Genomic DNA, 17,614 nt, shown 5'->3' on the forward strand with positions numbered 1-17,614 from the left:
AATGAATGTGACAGTATATCGAAGTCCTGGTCCTGTTGTTGTTTGTGTAATGGGTGACCCTGTTATTTATGACTACTATGTTTTCATTGGTTTGTGTCACTGAATGTGTTGCCATAATATTTTGCTTTCTGAATTGTTATTTATTTATTTACATTGCCTCAGTGATATTTACCTTCTTCTTTTTTGACAATGATTTTTATTTTTTAATGTAATGAGAACATGTGCATGAAAGTCTTCTAGTTCTTCTGGGAAAGACAATGCTGTTCAGTCTGTTGTGATGAAATAGACAAAGTGTGGTCATGTACACAAAAGAAAAGCCAAATGTATCATATGGGCCTCATTTTCCTCTTCTTCCATGTCATTGAAGGTCTTTGGAAATTGTGCATTTAGTAACCCTCAAACACGCCACAAGATATTAAAGAGACAAATTAAACTGATTGAGAAAGAGCTGTGACACTGTAAACACTAAGAAGTTGCTGAAGTATCCACTTACATATTTCCACTTGACGAACATCAGATCCTCTGGTGCCGGTGCTCCACTGTTGCATGGGACAACAATGATCTCTCCATACAAAGCAGTCACACCTTCTGTAGCCCATCCTGTAACAGAAAGGTCAACCACTGTTACTATCATCAAATACATAGAATATTACCTTTGCTGTGACAATGTACATGTACACGCAGTGGCCGGTAGCTCCTCTGAAAGTTGCTACATTTCTGTCTATCATTTTTCTCATATTTATCACTATTGGCATATGAAAAAACACATTGATTAATATCTGAAAAGGAAGGGCATGCCTCATTGCAGTGGTCACCGCCCAGCCAGACCTCCTGGACCAAACGCCACCTGAGGCTACTCCATTACCCAGCATGCTGCTGTCTGTCTGATGTTCTGTTGCAGAAAAATAAGATGGATGACTGCAGTGGTCACTGTTGAGCCCACATCTTCACAGAGACCTGGATCCATCATGGTCCAGGATTCAGCTGCACAGAGAGCAGGACTCCAGTGGGACAAGAGGAGGTGGACTCTGTTTTTACATTATAATACTTGGTGCTCAATCACAGTCAAGGTTGATGGACAATGTTGCCTTTTTAATATGAAGATGTTGGCCATATTATCTACCCAGAGAATTGTTTTTGTTGCAGAACAGAAAAAAGAACAGACAAATCTCATTAAATAGGGGGACTGTATATCTGTGATATGAGACTGGGCAGCTCCTCCCAAGTAGAAATATCTAAAAATGGAGGAGTGTGAACAAAGCGAAAAAAGCTACACCACGCTATGTTGTCACGACGACACCATTTCAAGCATACCTCCCTTTGAGTTCGATGAGGTCGAGCTCAGCGGGTCAAGCTCAGTGCTCCTGTGTAATTGTAGTAGTAGTTGCTATGGCGGCACAGCCCAGTCATGTGCAACAGGGGAGGAGGCAAAAGAAGGGAGGGGGGAAGGGGGATAGATGGAGGGCAGGGCAGAGGGGAGTGACACCAAGGTCTCCACGCTCCAACTCTTTCTCTTTGAGCTCAATAGGCAGAACAAGAAGCGGCTCAGATTCTGCTCATTCTAGAGTGATGACAAGTGCAGCTGCCCGTTGCTCCTCTTGTCTGACTTCCTGCTTAGTGCTTATATCTAATCTTGAACCACAGCAAGAATGCAACAACACAACCGCATATCACTTTTTCTTCAAAGTTGATACTGTCGACAGCAATAAGACGATTCTTCAAATAAACCACAATTGATAATTAGTGATCAGTATATATATATAAGACACATTCATCAATCATGCTACTTGAACTCTACCAGCCTTTGTGAGAAAGTCAGCATATGACTCTTTATTGTATTTCAAATTGTACTATATTATTTCCTCACATATGATATATGAGTAATGTTTGTTTGATTGGTTCTCTTTATTCAGAAGCAGCCAGCATTCTTTGAACAGCTGTGAGAATGTTCAATAACACAAAGAATCCTTGTTTGTTTGTCTTTCTTCAAGGAGTTCCGGCTCAAAGCTGCGTTCAAATGAAAGCTACCACACACAGCGTGCAACACTAGTCAGGGTTTAATGAATGGGACTGTAAAAACTGCATGTTTTCTCTGGTGATGTGAGGCACAGGTCACCTGGGAATTTAGAGGAGTCTGTAAATGTATTAACTATGAACACACAGCTATGGAGTAAACAAACTGTCGGTGTATTCCAGCTGGATGGCCAATTATGAGAATCAGTTTGCCTGAACACTTCACAGTGCAAAGAACTAAATTGTACCAAAACAATTCCTACAAAAGGTGACAGTTGCAGTGACTTACAGAAAGAAAGAAAAAGGAGAAGCCATGTTACAATTGTCAAAATCTTATTGTCTACAAAGCGCGCATACAAATCCATTATTCATGTTTATCACCAAATAGAGTTTAACTAGTAAATATAGCTGGGTAGTCACATTTGCCAAACAGAGAAAATAACAACTTGCATCACCTCTAAGCTGCCAGGATGCTGCAGGGGAAGACTGACAAACTGGATAGAAATCACATCTTCAAAAGCAAAAGACTTTAAAGCACCTTAATTGACTCTGCAAAGTTCCTACTTTTGAGTTGAAATGTATTAAACTATGTTTCTGCTCCTCTCACATCTCCTCTGGGTGCTCTGTGATATCAAACTGTAAATGAGAAGAAGGATAAGCTAAGGAACTGTGCATTTGAAATGAGAATAAAAAGAGAAAATCAGTTTTTTAGTATTCCAAAATGAAAAACAACGATGACTTTTCTCTCAAGAATTTTGAGTGATTCATGTTCATAACAAAATAACAGCTCTCATTGTGACTTGTTTTATTTCAGTTTGTTTTGGCCATGTGAGCGACGCACTAACCACTCAGACCTGCTGTATGTATCACACACTGAACCTCCAGCACAAGCAGTTGAGTCCTTTCCACTGTGTGTAACAAGAGCATAAAGACTTCCTCATGCAATAACTCCTCCCAGCCCGCTTTGTTGGGCGAGTCAAAGTAGTATCCAGAAGCTGGGTGTGCCTGAACCGGCATATCGCCCCAAACCATGCCAGCTTGCAGCTGTCACGGGGAAATGGGATTCCTCGTGTCAAGCGTGGCTTTAAATCAAACTGCGATTACACCTCCCACCTGGAAAATTAAATAAATAAAAACACTTAAGCTCAGGGAGTATGGGTGATTTAACGCTGAGTGACAATACAAAGCAATAATAAACTGCCGGATGCACCCTCATCACCTTCAACGCCGCTAGCAAACATAACAAGACTCAGCTGGCTCCTTTGCAGGTGTAGACAAACCCACCAGGCCCTTTGGCAAATGTGTATGCGTGCGTGCGTGCGTGCGTGCGTGCGTGCGTGCGTGCGTGCGTGCGTGCGTGCGTGCGTGTGCATGGGTTTATGGTGCAGCTCAGACAATAGCATATGCCATAAGTGAAGTAACAAACTACCAAATCTTCCTTACATTTAACACAACTGCTGTTAATGTTGCAAAATGCAACCAGATGTTAAAGTGATTTAACGAAAAGGAGCTAGAAAACAATTGATTATTACGTTACTTTTGATATCAAATAATAATAATCTTAAACTTTACTAAGATCAAAACAATCTTTTTAGAACCCATCCTGCCAACAGAACGTGTTTCACATGTCGGCCTCATTCAGAGCATTCAGGAATGAAATACCACTGTTCTTTTCTCTCTGCTTCTATCAAGCTTGAGAACAAAAGAGGAAACATTTGCTGCGTCGGTGTCTATATTGTCTGTATAAAGGGATGTTGTGTTCAAGCGACAAACCAGGCATTTGCATGACAACACATAAGTGATGGCTGGACCGTTCCCTTCTCCCTGAGAGGTGCAGATTATATGAATTTTGTGTTTGTGGAGGATGCTGTAAAATGACAGTGCCGAATGGAAGACGTGTGAGGAATAAATGTGGTTAGATTTTCTTTGCCAGAGCAGCGCACAATGAGAAATCGCTGAGACCACCGTCCTTACACAGGCAGAGGATGCAGAGCTTAAACAGCCATGAACACACTGCTCAGCAGCAGCCAGCAGACAGACACCAACGTATCCTCATACAACGGTGCGTATGATATCTTACAAAAAGCTTCCTGTTTCCTGTGTTTTCTTACAAAAGTCCAGCAACACATCCATTTCTGAAATAAAAAATAATCACAGAAATGCAGAAGTTATATAAAAAATACCTCAACTTACATACTCCTCCCTCCCGCCCTGTGTGTGCTTTTGTAGTCTTTACACCGCTACTTCCTGGTTCATGATTACATAAATAACACCTTAAATAATTTACGAACTACAGCACAATGTTTTTTGTTGGTATAGCTAGAAATTCTGTATGTGAACAGCCTTCACCAGAGACATATATTTCTCTCAGGAGAGAAGAAAAGCAGAGCTAGAGAAGGGTGAACATCATATGCCTGCCAACGTGGCAAAAGAAGTTTGGCGGCGCCCAGTAAAGCATGGATTCCCCGGGAGAACAATCAGCAGCTAAAAACAGCAGAACGCTGCTCTGTGCCTACACTTGAAGCCAAAGTGTCACCATGTGAGCAGACAAAGACCAGCACCCAGGAGCTCAGCCTTTATCAACACAACGTTAAAAAGAATGTGTGTGTGTGTGTGTGTGTGTGTGTGTGTGTGTGTGTGTGTGTGTGTGTGTGTGTGTGTGTGTGTGTGTATATACATAATAAATAAAAAGAGAGAGAGTGTGAGTGAGTGAGTGAGTGAGTGAGTGAGTGAGAGAGAGAGAGAGAATGAACTACACTGGCTAATTACCAATCAACGTATCAGCCCACAAAACACTATATGAGTGGTGAGATGTTTTTGTCTGTGTTAGGATGCCTGTCTGCATGAGTCATCACAAGGGTTTCCGAGTGAACTGGGAGTCAGCTGGAGGCTGTCTAAAAATGGAAGCTTGGTTGGGGGGAAAGCAAGATTCCTACAGTCTGTGGACTCTGTGTGTCGTCAGGGAGGAGATGTTTAGACTTCACACTATGTCTGTCCTTACTTCCTGTCAACATGTGTCCTGCATGGTGACACTGCAGCATTCAGTAACACATACAGTACAAAACATGGATACACACAACATCTTCAAAGGGGCACTACAGGGATTTATAAAGTTGGGGCTGTACTGAGAGATTTGTTTGTTAGTGGTCAAATTCTGAGCAGCAAAGGCAGCGATATCCTAACTTTTCGTCTCTAGTACAAGCCACTGGATCCTACACTACCCATAATGCACCCAAAGGCTTATGTTCGTTTCACCTTTGTTGGAAAATGCCCATGTCTTTATAAAACGTGTCCACACCACAAGCTTTCTATGTTGTCTATGTTGTCGTTGTTGTACTGTGAGTGATGGAGTCCAAAAGAAAACACAAACCACATGATGACGGCGTGGGCTTCGCTTATGCTGACAGCAGCTTTTCATTGTTCAGCTCGACATAAATAATAACCAAAGATGTTTTTTTGTCAAAATGTGATTGTTGCTTATTTGTGATTGTTGCTTATTCAGTGTTCGTACGGTGATAGGATGTGAACAGGTGGCCGGCATGGCACGAGAGCAGACTACGTGAAAGCATTCACTCAAGGTCACAGCTCATCTGCAAATAGTGTGCAGTTGTAAGAGAGGGCAAGCTCAATTCGAGGCATGGGCACCTCATAGAGGAATGTCTGGTTTTCACCGTAGATGCTCCTAATGACGTAGAGGCATGTCCGGTTTTAACCGCAGATGCACCTAATGACGTAGAGGCATGTCCGGTTCACTTCCGGTTTCCAACTCAGACGCCACAAATTACGAAGGCAGTTGCCACTAATTCTACGAGATGCCATGGCTTTTGCCACTAATTTTATAGTCGTGTCACCTGCACCTAGGGTTGCAAAATTCCGGGAATATTCAAAGTTGGAAACTTTCCACGGGAATAAACGGGAATTATCGGGAATTAACGGGAATTAACAGGAATTAACTGGAAATTTTGGGGTAATTTAACTGTATTTACCTTGTCATAAGCAGACATGCATGCAAACATTTATAATACAACTTATAAAAATGACTTTTTTGACATTCTGAAAGCAGCGAATAATGGAGTTGATGGTGTACTTTTGTGTGGACATACATACGTCCGACTCTCACTGCTGTAAAAAGTCTACTGTATACAAATAAACTTGGTATTAAAATGAACATGGCTTCAGTTTACCAAGTAATTCATATGGTAATGACAAACAGTGTTGGGAAAGTTCACTTTCTACATGAACTAGTTCAGTTCATAGTCCATTCAAAATGCTGAACTAAGTTCACAGCTCCAGAAAATGAATTAGTTCAGGTATTTTTTGTCAAAATGTTGTGAGCTGTAATTGAAATCTCTCTCTGTCTGCAATACCGCTCTTGGCCTCTACGCAACTCACCGCTCTCACACCTGCCAGGCATCCGGCTGAAACGTTCAGACGCAACAATGATGACAAAGACGTTCAAAAACAACAAAATGTTTTATGTTTACGTTTATGTTTCTGGCAAACAATGTTCCCAACCAGCTGCATTCAGTTTCCAGCTGAGCTCAGCGTACATAGTCTTGGTCTCAACTACATTTAAGTTCCCTGTTAAATGCTTTTGCAAAAAATTTAGGCACATTTATTTTTTTCAAAATTCCCGAGTCAAAATTCCCGTGGAAATTTTCCGGAAATTTACCGGAAACTTTCCGCCCCTTTGTAACCCTACCTGCACCTCATAGAATACTGGTGTCAGACCCGTTTTCAGTAAGTCACAGGTCTTTGCGTGGGCACAAATAACCCTGTGCTTTTATTTTGAAGGGATTTTTGAATGCAGCAGAGTGCACTTTTTACTTGCGTGAGTTTACACGCCAGACTATTTGTGATAGTTCGCTACTGTAAGCAGCACCGTAACTGAAACACATGAGTTACATTGCTAATCATTAGGCCTTTGTCTCTCTTTACCAGTTGCCACTTGTGTTTGTCCTCTTGAAAATAAATCGGTAAGCTTGGCACATTTGGCAGCATCCTCCTCCAATGCCTTTCTTTTTTTCAACCTGGCTTCCTCCCATCCATCCTCCCTGACACGTATTGTTGCGGTTGGGCCGGCCCGGCTATGGGTAGCCTATCTGAAAAAACTTTTTGGAAAAGACGGGCTACGGAGGGAACCAACTCTATTTGGGAGGGGAGAACTTCCTCGCATGGTTACACCGGTTGTATCATGCGAGGAAGTTCTCCCCTCCCAAACAGAGTTAGTTGGTTCCATAATGGACCGAACCAACTCTAATTGGGAGGGGTGAAATTCCTCGCATGGTACAACCCACGCATAGGCTACGCGTAGCCGCTACAGTGTCAGAATGCAGAACGATCGCTGCAGCCGCAGTTGGCATCTTTGTTTTCTGAATGTAAACGTCGACACTGACGCGTATACTGCCCCCCATTAGTTCCACAAGAGACGCAGCTCACGGTATTACGGTACTTAAAAAAAATAGGCATCGTCGCCGTTTTGATATTTTAGTATAGAAAGGTACCGTAAGTATCAGTTCTTGTGACATGCCTACCCGTGACTCACTGAAAACGGGTCTGACACCAGTGTTCTACAAGGTGCTGGCAGACAGGGTCTGACACCAGTGTTCTTCAAGGTGCTGCTGCCACGTAATGACTGGCAACTTGCGGCATCTGAAGTGGGAACCGCGACGTGGTGCCAGTGGTGGTGCCACGACGTGCCGCGACTGGAACCAGTGGTGCCGCGGTGCGCGAGGCATCTGAGGGGGTAACCAGTGGTGGTGCCGCGACGTTCCGCGACTGGTGCCAGTTGAACCCAAACATGTCGAGATGGCGTGATGTGGTGCCAGTGGTGGTGCTAGTGGTGGTGCCGCGAGGCATCTGACAAGTCATAGGCCTTGAATGAGGCAAGCGCCATTCAAGGCCTATGCCTTGAATGGGGCTTGCTCCTACTGGCAGTTGTTGTCTTGAGATAAAATACTTTCAAACACTTGAACCATGAAGTAATGTGAAATATTGAAGTAAAGGAGAGCAGGAGAGATGATGGCGAAAAACAGAAATTCACAAAATATTCCACCAAGTCAAAGATGTTGGCGCTACGAGGAAGGAGGCAAATGATCTTAATCTATTCTGGGATGTTCGGAGTGCAGTGTTATGCACAGCAGCAGGCCTTCTTGTCACACATCCTGGTCCTCACTTGGAGAAGATGTATCCCCTCTCCCCACAAATAACCAATGAAAGCTGTAATCTTATTTCAGGAGATGTAATTGAAAACAAGCCAGTATTCCGGGGCCAGGAAGTGTAAGTGAGCAGATGGTAATTAGCTCCAGCATAATTCATGGATCAGATGTAGCCCTGTCCCCTGCACATTAACGCTGTGCCAGTTCGAAAAGCGTTTGATCCTGCAGTACATTTTAATCTGAGCTTTTCTGCCAAATGTATGGCTAACTCGGAATGGAAAGCACTTTCCTCTCCTCCAAAATAAATCCTCCTTTTAGTATTCTACTTTCAACTGGTTTTGGCAATTCAAATGCATCCCGACTCCTAAAAGACACAGAGTGGCATAATGATAAAATGGTTCTGAAAGAGAGGGTGAGATGAATTATCTTTACCAAGGTCAAAGAATGAAGATATCTTACATCTCAACTGTCAAGTTGACTGGTGGAAAAATCTGACTTTGACAGAGATACAGAATCTAATCTTTCACACAAAGCTGAGATCCTCATCTTCATTCTTGATTGCCTTTCTTTTCCCTCAGAATGCTTGATGTTTCCCTCTGAGGGAGGCTAGGTTACAACTTGAGGGATTTGGGATAAGTCTCAGAGGTAAATGATGGATTGGATGTCAGCACTTAAAGAGGACAGTCCTGCACCATCTGCAGGGTTCCTCTGCCCTTCACCTCTGGAGGCCTGCAACCAAGCTGTTAGGGTCAACGTTAGTAATGGATCGAGTTGCTGGCACTTAACATATAATTTGTCGCCAGCATAAACGGCAATAAAGAGGCCATATGTGCATCAATGCTTATGTCAATATCTCCCATCAGCACCATCTGTATCAGTCTGAGATGAAGCTATAGGGGAGACACTCACGCTTTTAGTTTAGACTTAAGTGTAAATGTGGAGTCTCACATTACCAACCATCATTTGTTATAACACCTCATTATGTAATGTATCAAAAGGTCCATTTTGATTGGATGGCAGACAGACATTGTTTTCTCTAAAGGTTTGTCTCACTGCAAGAAATTCACAGTTCACAAAGCTTTTCTTTTTGACCACGGGTTTGTAATTCCCAATATAGTGAAATATTTTGTGGACATGAGTGTGTGTGATCGTGTAGAGTGATGGTGTGCCAGCCGTGTAAACGCTCCATAAATTCTACAGGAGGCCTAATGCTGTGTTCACACCGAACGCGTTGAGATTTCGACGAGCGTCGAGATTTCATGTAAAGTCAATGAACAGCCGCGTCGAAGCTGCGTAGACGCGTATTTTACAGAGGGCAGCGCGTCAGACGTGTAGGCGCACGAACAGCTCGCAGAGCGAACTCGGGTTGACGCGCGAGTTGTCAACGCACGAGTTGAAATTTCCCAACTCCGGCTGCAAAAACGCGTGAGTCATAGTTACGTCAGCCAATCAGCATTGAGATAATCCGCTCGTCACCGCCATCCTGCCGGTGCTGAATTGGCCTATTTCTCGACGCGCGTCTAAAAAAATCTCGACGCACGTCGACAAATTTTTTGACGCATTCGGTGTGAACGCAGCATTAAACCTCCTGAAGAAGTTACAGTAACAGCGGGAGTCTTTTAGCAGACTTCCCCCAGGACTAGCTGATGTAAATGTATTTTACAGTCAATAATACTAACTGCAATACAATACAATGGGTACCTACAATGGTATATATTGCGCAATATTTTATACATTATTATTAATATGACTTTTTGCTCATTCGGATTCAATACATCTTTAGTTTATAGCCAAGGGAACATCATCTACTTTTAGCACATGCTGTCACTGTTACATATTTGTGGTTTGAAAAAAAGTTATGTTTATGAAAATAACAAAGGGATGAATTTTTTTTGGTGGGCTGCTCCTTTGAGCCGTTTTTGAGAGGGAGCTGTGAGACCAGTGTCTTTGAACCTGTCCCATAGCCACACAGCTTCAAAACCCAGTCAGGCTACTCACAGCTTTGGTTAGAGAACAAAAACTTGTGCAGGAGGTTTGAACACATGCAAGCGAGTCTCCGATGTCTCTGACTGCTACAAAACCATCATGTCCTCAACAGCGGAAGATGTTTCCAAGTGTTAAGAAGCACAAGTCCTGGAACCAGAGTTATAATATTTACTATGTCTAATCATTCTGCAGAGCTTGGTTCAGCGTGAAGACACATGGTCCCACATGGTTTTAGCATATCTCTGTGTTGCTGCCCGTGGAACAAGAGAACTACGGAGCTTAACAGTGAAGCTAAGGGAGCACTAATGAAATTAGACAAGCAGGATGTGGCAGAGGCTGATTCTAGTAGCTGCCTGCAGGGTTAAGCTCACTTAGGTGTGTTTGGGGCCAAACAAGCATCCCCCTACTCTTCCATCTGCCCTTACATGTTTCACAACATCTTTCTCTAGCTCACACACACACAGTTTGCTGCATTCCAGCACAAGCTTTGAACGAGGGAGCTGCTTGCTGGTTTAGGCACGTCTCCCCTGAAAACCTGACCGAAGAAGAGCAGTTTAAACACCATCACTAAGACATAGTCAATGAAAAATAAAGCAAATTGTTCTTATTTTTGCCTGGTGTTGACAGGGAAATTTGAAGTATAATAAAGCCTGCGTGCCTATGCTAAGCAACTGCACAAAAGGGATCACAGACAGTCCTGTATGCACTTTGTTTACCTTTGCATTATTCTAATCGGCCCCTGCGCTGCCGACTGAGAAACCCATCGACAGCTTAGGTTTTATGACGTGCGGAAAAAAACTAAACAGTCAGGATGGCTTCCTGTCGCCAGCCGGCTCTGAAGACGAAGGACAAGGCCAATGACTTGTGGTGTGGAGGTCAGGGCAGGCCGGGTGAGTTCCAGTGGATTCCTCTGGCACAGTTTAAATTACTACCTGCTCCCACCAGCATGCCATGAAACAGAGGGCCGCTGTTTAGTGCATTCCTGCGTGCTCGCTCTTTCGCACGCACATACATATGCACACTAAGTTTAGCAAACAATGCCACATACCTCCCTAAAATGCACTCATGGATTTACCAGAGTAGTTTTTATTGCAGTGCCTCCTCTAGCCCCGTGCTAACTCAGTCCCACACTCTCCAAAGCATCATAGCAACACTGCTATTTTCATTAAGATGTGTAAACCTACCGGACCTGTGCATGAAGCGTTTTCTGTGGGTGCTGTAATAGCTAGTTCATGAGAGGGATTTCTGGCTTTCAGCAGTCATGAATGGCTTCCTCCCTTTGTATCACTCCCTCCATCAACCTCTCACAAAGCTAAATGACAGAGCAGAGCAGCTCTTACTGTCTGCTCTTTATGGACCATTATAGATCGGGCTAGAAAGCACTTGTTCCAAGCTAAGTGCAGCCGACCCCCAACGTACATGCACACATGGGCCCAACTTCAAGACGTGGTGAATTTGGGGACGCGGCTCCTTCATCGGCTATCTCTCTAACGCCGAGGGGGCGATATTTCTGTGTTTCTGGTGTAGCCAGCGGATAGCAGAGACCTTACTGCCTTTCTCGTGCGCTGCTCTTTGTTGTTTACAGTCCGATTAGCATCTTGAGACATGAGACTGGAGATGAGAGACAACTTTCTTTCACAAGTAGCCAGTTAACAAGCTCATTTAAAACCAATAAAAGCTAAGTCATCGTCACACAACAGCTGATGGGTATAGAGATTTCCTTTTGGTTATATGGTATTCCAAGAGGACAAGAGGACCGTATGAGGGAAAACTATGTTCAAACGTTTTTACAGTTTGCTGGCTGTCCTCATGTTATTGACTGCATCAACTGCCAAGAGGTTACGGCTTGACCTCCAAGTAGAGAGATCACTCCAGTTTCTGCAGCCTGACAAAGACCTCTGGGATGAATGATCAGTGTTTTTCTAAAAATCAAATGAATACATTGCGTAAGCATGGCACCGGACCAATTTGATCTTATTTTGCCTGCAATTTGACTCAGTTGATTGAGGCCTGCTGTCAGCACAAATGTCTGTGTGTTAGACAGCTCTACACAAACGCTGCAGGTCTGAGTCTCAATGGTTAGATCATTTCACTAGACCACAAGTGCACTCTTTAAAACTACTCTTTAAGCGACAGCAAAACAGCGTTAAACCCTATTCACACAGTGCAATCTGAGGACCTCTATTAAGTTGTCATAGTTGTAGAGGACGCCTTTAATCTTAATCCTGTTCAATGCTGTCATGTAAACATTCCGCATTATATTACCTACAATATTTCCAACACAGAGGTTATGTGATAATATTAGTCCTGTGTAAATCCTGTGCCCTGTTATGTCACCAAGTGGCAACAAAAAATAGAAGATGTATTATTCACCACTTTGACTGTGTGCTGTTGATTCCCTTTGGATGTCAGAAATGATGAATAATGACATTTAAGCTTCCAGCCATCCAGTCACATCAGGTCCCACAATGTAATAGCAGTGTAAACTGACCCCGAGTTGAGAACCTGGGTAATACTTTCATAAGATACAGGCCTCTAGAAGCACTGACACATCTGAGCACATCCTATGACTGCATAAGGAACAGAGCTTGCTAAACTAACTGATAGTGAATAGCCATCGCTAACTAGAATGTGAGCATCAATATTTTCATTCAAAGTGTTTGAAAATCCGATACACCAGATTACAACACTAATGAGTGATTTGAAGAGCAATAGGAGCCTATTAGAAACATAGATGTCTCTTTGTTCCAATCCACTAATAAGGAAAACATCAGAGAATCGCTTTTGCTTCAGTGGCATGCCTTTCCTAAGGTCTTACGTGTTTTTCTTGCTGTACATCAGGCTGTGATTGTGATGAAGATCATGAGACCGGGGTCCTTATAGTGTGGTAATGATGTCTTGTAAGTATTGGTTCTAACCATTGGTAGCTAGGCCCTGTAAGACCATGCAAACTGAAATATGTCTTGGTTAAATAATTGACAGATCTGTAAAACTGAGTTTTTCCAGAAATAAGTGCACAAAAGCACTTTAATCTAGTGTTCACTAGAGATGTGTTTACAAGCTTCTTGGAAATATGTCACTCAGCATAAAAAACATTCATAAAATATGACAAATCACCTAAAAAATCTTAGTTAACTAAGACCAAAACAACCGACTGGTGGACTAATCGACTACAAGGGGACACAATCCACTTTCTTTCCACCCACACCAGCAGAGGAAAAATACACTGCATTGAGAGAGAAAGGCAATGGGAGAGAAAGAGAGAGGGTGAACAAGCATCGGTGTACAGTTATTGTGGCACACCTTGTATGGGTACATTGCCAGATGGCTCGCTTATCAAATGGCCCTGAGAGTCTAACACACAACCTGTGCTCCCACCATGAAGGTGATCCAACCAATACAAATATGTACTGAAGCTTTTGATGAACAGAAAGTAAGGAGACGCTGGTAAAACGTTCTACTCTCAAACAGAAATATTTCCCCAGAGGGTTCGGCTCTAACGTCCATACCACACACACACACACGATTGTGCACGTACATGCACTTGGTCTGGACACTGACTGGGCAATAGCTCACCACCTGCAGCTTATGTGATAGACGCTCGCAACGCTGCAGGTGTTGCAGCATAGTCCTATCTGACCCTCCTTTTTGGTCTCTCCTGTCTGTTAAAAACCAAGTCTTACAGCCTGAATGGGGCCTTGATCCAGCTCTAATCTGCCGCCATGCTTCTTGAGAACTTTACAGATGGGAGCAAATTGATTGACAGTTCATAATCCCCTTCTTTTGCATGCTCACACACAACCACACACACACACACACACACACACACACACACACACACACACACACACTCCTTCCTTCCTTCCTGCCTGCCTGCCTTGTCCTCACTCAAATTAATCAAAAGTCCTGCACAAAGCAAAATGTCTTTTCCCTGGTATGAGGTTTGAGCAGCTGGATAGCGAGACAAGGTGGGCTGAAGGGAGAGATAAAGCAGCGCTCTTTGTGATTGCTTTGCCTTCAGTACTGAAAAGTAGACCCAACTCACTCACTCACTCACTCACACACTCACACACACACACACAGCCGAGCTAGCACTCCCCCGGGCTACCTTGATAACACACATATTAGGGCTATGAATACACACTTCATGGAATGGACACGGGAGGTCTCCTTATCCCAAAAAAATCCTTAACATTTTAAATGTGCTTCTCGTCCCGATGGAGCACAGTTGTGGAGTTTCAGACATGACAGACTTATTTCATGTATGTTTGTTGTTGTACTTCATGCCGCAAAAGCACTTGAAAGTTGAAGAACAATACAACACTGTTCACAGTTGTCAATGTGTCTTTACTATTATTGTTATTAGGTGCTAACTACAGCACAGCTGAGATACAGCAAGCCATCAATAAAGGCACATAAAGCTCTTTTGTTCCTCTTGAGGTCAGGGACCGGAATGCCGGGGAGGACACAGCCTTGACTTGATGCTACTTTCAGGCCGAGCAAGGGCACTTTTCTGCTACAAATCATCAGGACCCAGCATACCAGGATTATAAGCAATGGGACCACAAGACTGGATACCTGGGATTTCATTCCTTCATCAGGTACTATTGTCTGACATCAGATTCCCACATACATACATCTGCTACTGCCCAAAGAGTCCTGACACTTCTATAGAAGTAAGACATGAAGAAGCTTGATCACAGAGCATGTTTTAAGAACTACATTTTCAAATCTTCACCTGTTTTCAGATGTCCATCTAACTGTCAATATTGATATTCACTTCGTCCAAGTGTCTCAGGCTTGGTGAGTTGAATTGTTTGTAGAACCGTTGTGAGGTTTGACCTGACTTTGTCATTACATATCTGAGCGGCTTTATTACATATCTGAGCGGCTTTATTTCCTCCCTATTTTTGTCCATCTTATCCTTTAAGCAATGTTTATGAGTGTCGTTATCCTCAAAAGTATTTCAGAAATAAGTACAATAACTACAATATTATTCATGGAATGTGATTTGCAAAATATGGATTCTTCTAGGATAGATTCTTGTGCCAGACAATACAATGCTCTGTCTGCTTGAGGCCAATTACATATAACCATTGTCTGATTTTCCATTGTACTTTCTTTGTACTTTTTGCTTTCACCTAAGCCAAAAGGAGATATTTACACATTTGAAAAATACTGTTCCTTAAACAGGAAATTGTGTCTGGGTGGGGGTTCGGATACTGGTCTGGTAGGTCCTTTTGTGTGGAGTTTGCATGTTCTCCCCGTGACAGAGTGGGTTCTCTCCGGGTTCTCTGGCTTCCTCCCACAATCCAAAGAAATGCAGCTTAGGTTAATTGAACTCTAAATTGTCCGTAGGTGTGAATGTGAGCGTGAATGGTTGTCTGTCTCTATGTCTGCCCTGTGATGGACTGGCAACTTGTCCAGGGTATACCCTGCCTTCACCCATTGATAGCTGGGATCGGCTTCAGCGCCCCTAAACAGGATAAGCGGTTCGGATAATGGATGGATGGACACACACACACACACACACACACACACACACACACACACACACACACACACACACACACACACACACACACACACACACACACACACACACACACACACACACACACACACACACACACAGCTGAATAAAATGTTGAACAGGTGGCTGTGAGCAGAACCTCCTCTTTATTCCGTTTGTGTGTCCAGGAGTCCACACGAATAGAAGAAGTCATGGAGGTCAAACAAACTCTTCCTACTGCCTCTGAAGTGGCTCTGTGGGGAGAGGTGTCTGAGGGGGTCAGTTATTTATATTTCAACCATGACAGAGAGAGTGATTAAGGAACGGCCTCAAGTAAAGCCAGGACAAAAGGGGGATTAAAAAACAAATGACCAAGCACAAAACGGTAGGATGAAGATGAAGAGGCTCCTTCTGAGAAGTAGAGCCGTTAGAAAATAGCACAAACAGAACACTGTATCACTATCTGCAATAAGTCAAAGTCATTTTTATTATCAATTTTGTGCAATGTGCAGTGCAAACTTACAGAAGATCGAAAGTACGTTTCTCTTCTGTCCAACATATAGTGAATTGTGCAATAGTAATAATAATAATAATCAGAAGCAATAGAATGATTTTAAGATCTGAAAAAACTTAAACACTTAAAAAAACTTCTGAGAATTTAAAGCCTGTCACAGATTTGTGACAGGAGTTGCCAAATGCCTGAATCTCGAAATCTTAAACTGCACTCGAGAGGGAACTTTTCAGTTGTAACCTCAGGTCAAATAACAGATGACTGCTTCTGAAAGTTAAGCGAACAAATTGTTTTTCATTAACAAATGAAATAAACCTGTCGTGGGAAAAAACACTCAGCTGCTTATTCAGCCACTGTTCAACACTGCTGGCTTTTTCTGAAATGAATTGGATGTGGAAGTAATTCTGTTGTGTTGATTTTCTCATGGTTTAGGTTTCACACAGTGGGCACTGTTTTTAAATCACATGAAATGTGCACGTCATTGGCCACAACTTTGCGTTTTGGAACAGCAGACCACTTTCCTAAAAAAACAGACCACTATGCAACCGGAAGAAACAAAGACCTGCATCTCATTTTTATGTTGTGTTGAGAAACTCAGCTTTTACGTTTCCTCCTGCCTCTCTTAGGGGACCCCACATTACTGCACATAGACCTCCTCATCTGCTGCAACCTGGCATCTGTGTCTTCTCTATGAGGAGCCTCATAGGATAAGGAGATGGAAAAACAAGTACCCTCAAAAACAAAGCCAATTCATCCTCTATGGAAAAATGCACTCTGCCGCTTGAGCAGGCGGCAGAGGCACCAGCATGTCTGGACATCAACATGATGCTCGTCAGCAGAGGCGGAAACAAACATGAGACCGTCTTCTGTTTAAAAAATAAACCTTATTTACTTACTAACCACCTAATTTACCAAAAAACAATGAGGGCTGCGAGCATTTGTGTCCTGAGCTCAGGAGACAGCCTGAGAACTGCCTTTCTCTTGTTGTTTAGCAGATGCCATGTTGTTATGGCAGTTAGCGTGCCTGCGGGCCTGCTCTGCAACCCGTTCTCTCTTCCACTGCTCAGCTTGGTCAGTGCTCCTCGGGGTCTGAACGGCAGCCGTAGTGTCTGAATGCAACCGACCAGGCCGTCAACTAGCACCTATTGAAAGACAAGCTCAGAGCCACCGACCTCGTAGAACCGGTCTGGCAGGAGGGGAAGTAAGTGGGTTAAACCAACACAGAAGGAGGCCGCTGTTTGTGTTCCGTACAGAACTGTAAGTACATGTTGACATTTTGCCACGTGAGTCCATAGTCAGTAAAGTAAACGTCAAACACACTCTTACCCTAAACATAAAGCCTAGTTCCCACAGCAGGACTTTAGCCCAAAATACCCAGATTACAGTCAGATCCACGTTGTCTCAGAGCTCGTACGTCGCCACTTGAGCGCCATG

At 43.3% G+C, this 17,614-nt stretch overlaps 1 protein-coding gene across 2 annotated transcripts in view; it reads right to left on the bottom strand.

The window, feature by feature from the left end:
- Nucleotides 1-17,614, bottom strand: part of alcama (activated leukocyte cell adhesion molecule a) — a 56,808-nt gene that overhangs the window by 21,551 nt on the left and 17,643 nt on the right. For both annotated transcript variants that reach the window (XM_068600807.1, XM_068600806.1), the window contains exon 2: nt 494-600. In XM_068600807.1, coding sequence (XP_068456908.1) covers nt 494-600 — 107 coding nt within the window. The remainder of the gene's footprint in view (nt 1-493; nt 601-17,614) is intronic.

The sequence above is a fragment of the Clinocottus analis genome, unplaced genomic scaffold, assembly GCF_023055335.1.
Source record: "Clinocottus analis isolate CAN_PGR_092001 unplaced genomic scaffold, fCliAna1.0.p SCAF_5, whole genome shotgun sequence".
In the NCBI taxonomy this organism is placed as follows: Eukaryota; Metazoa; Chordata; class Actinopteri; order Perciformes; family Cottidae; genus Clinocottus; species Clinocottus analis.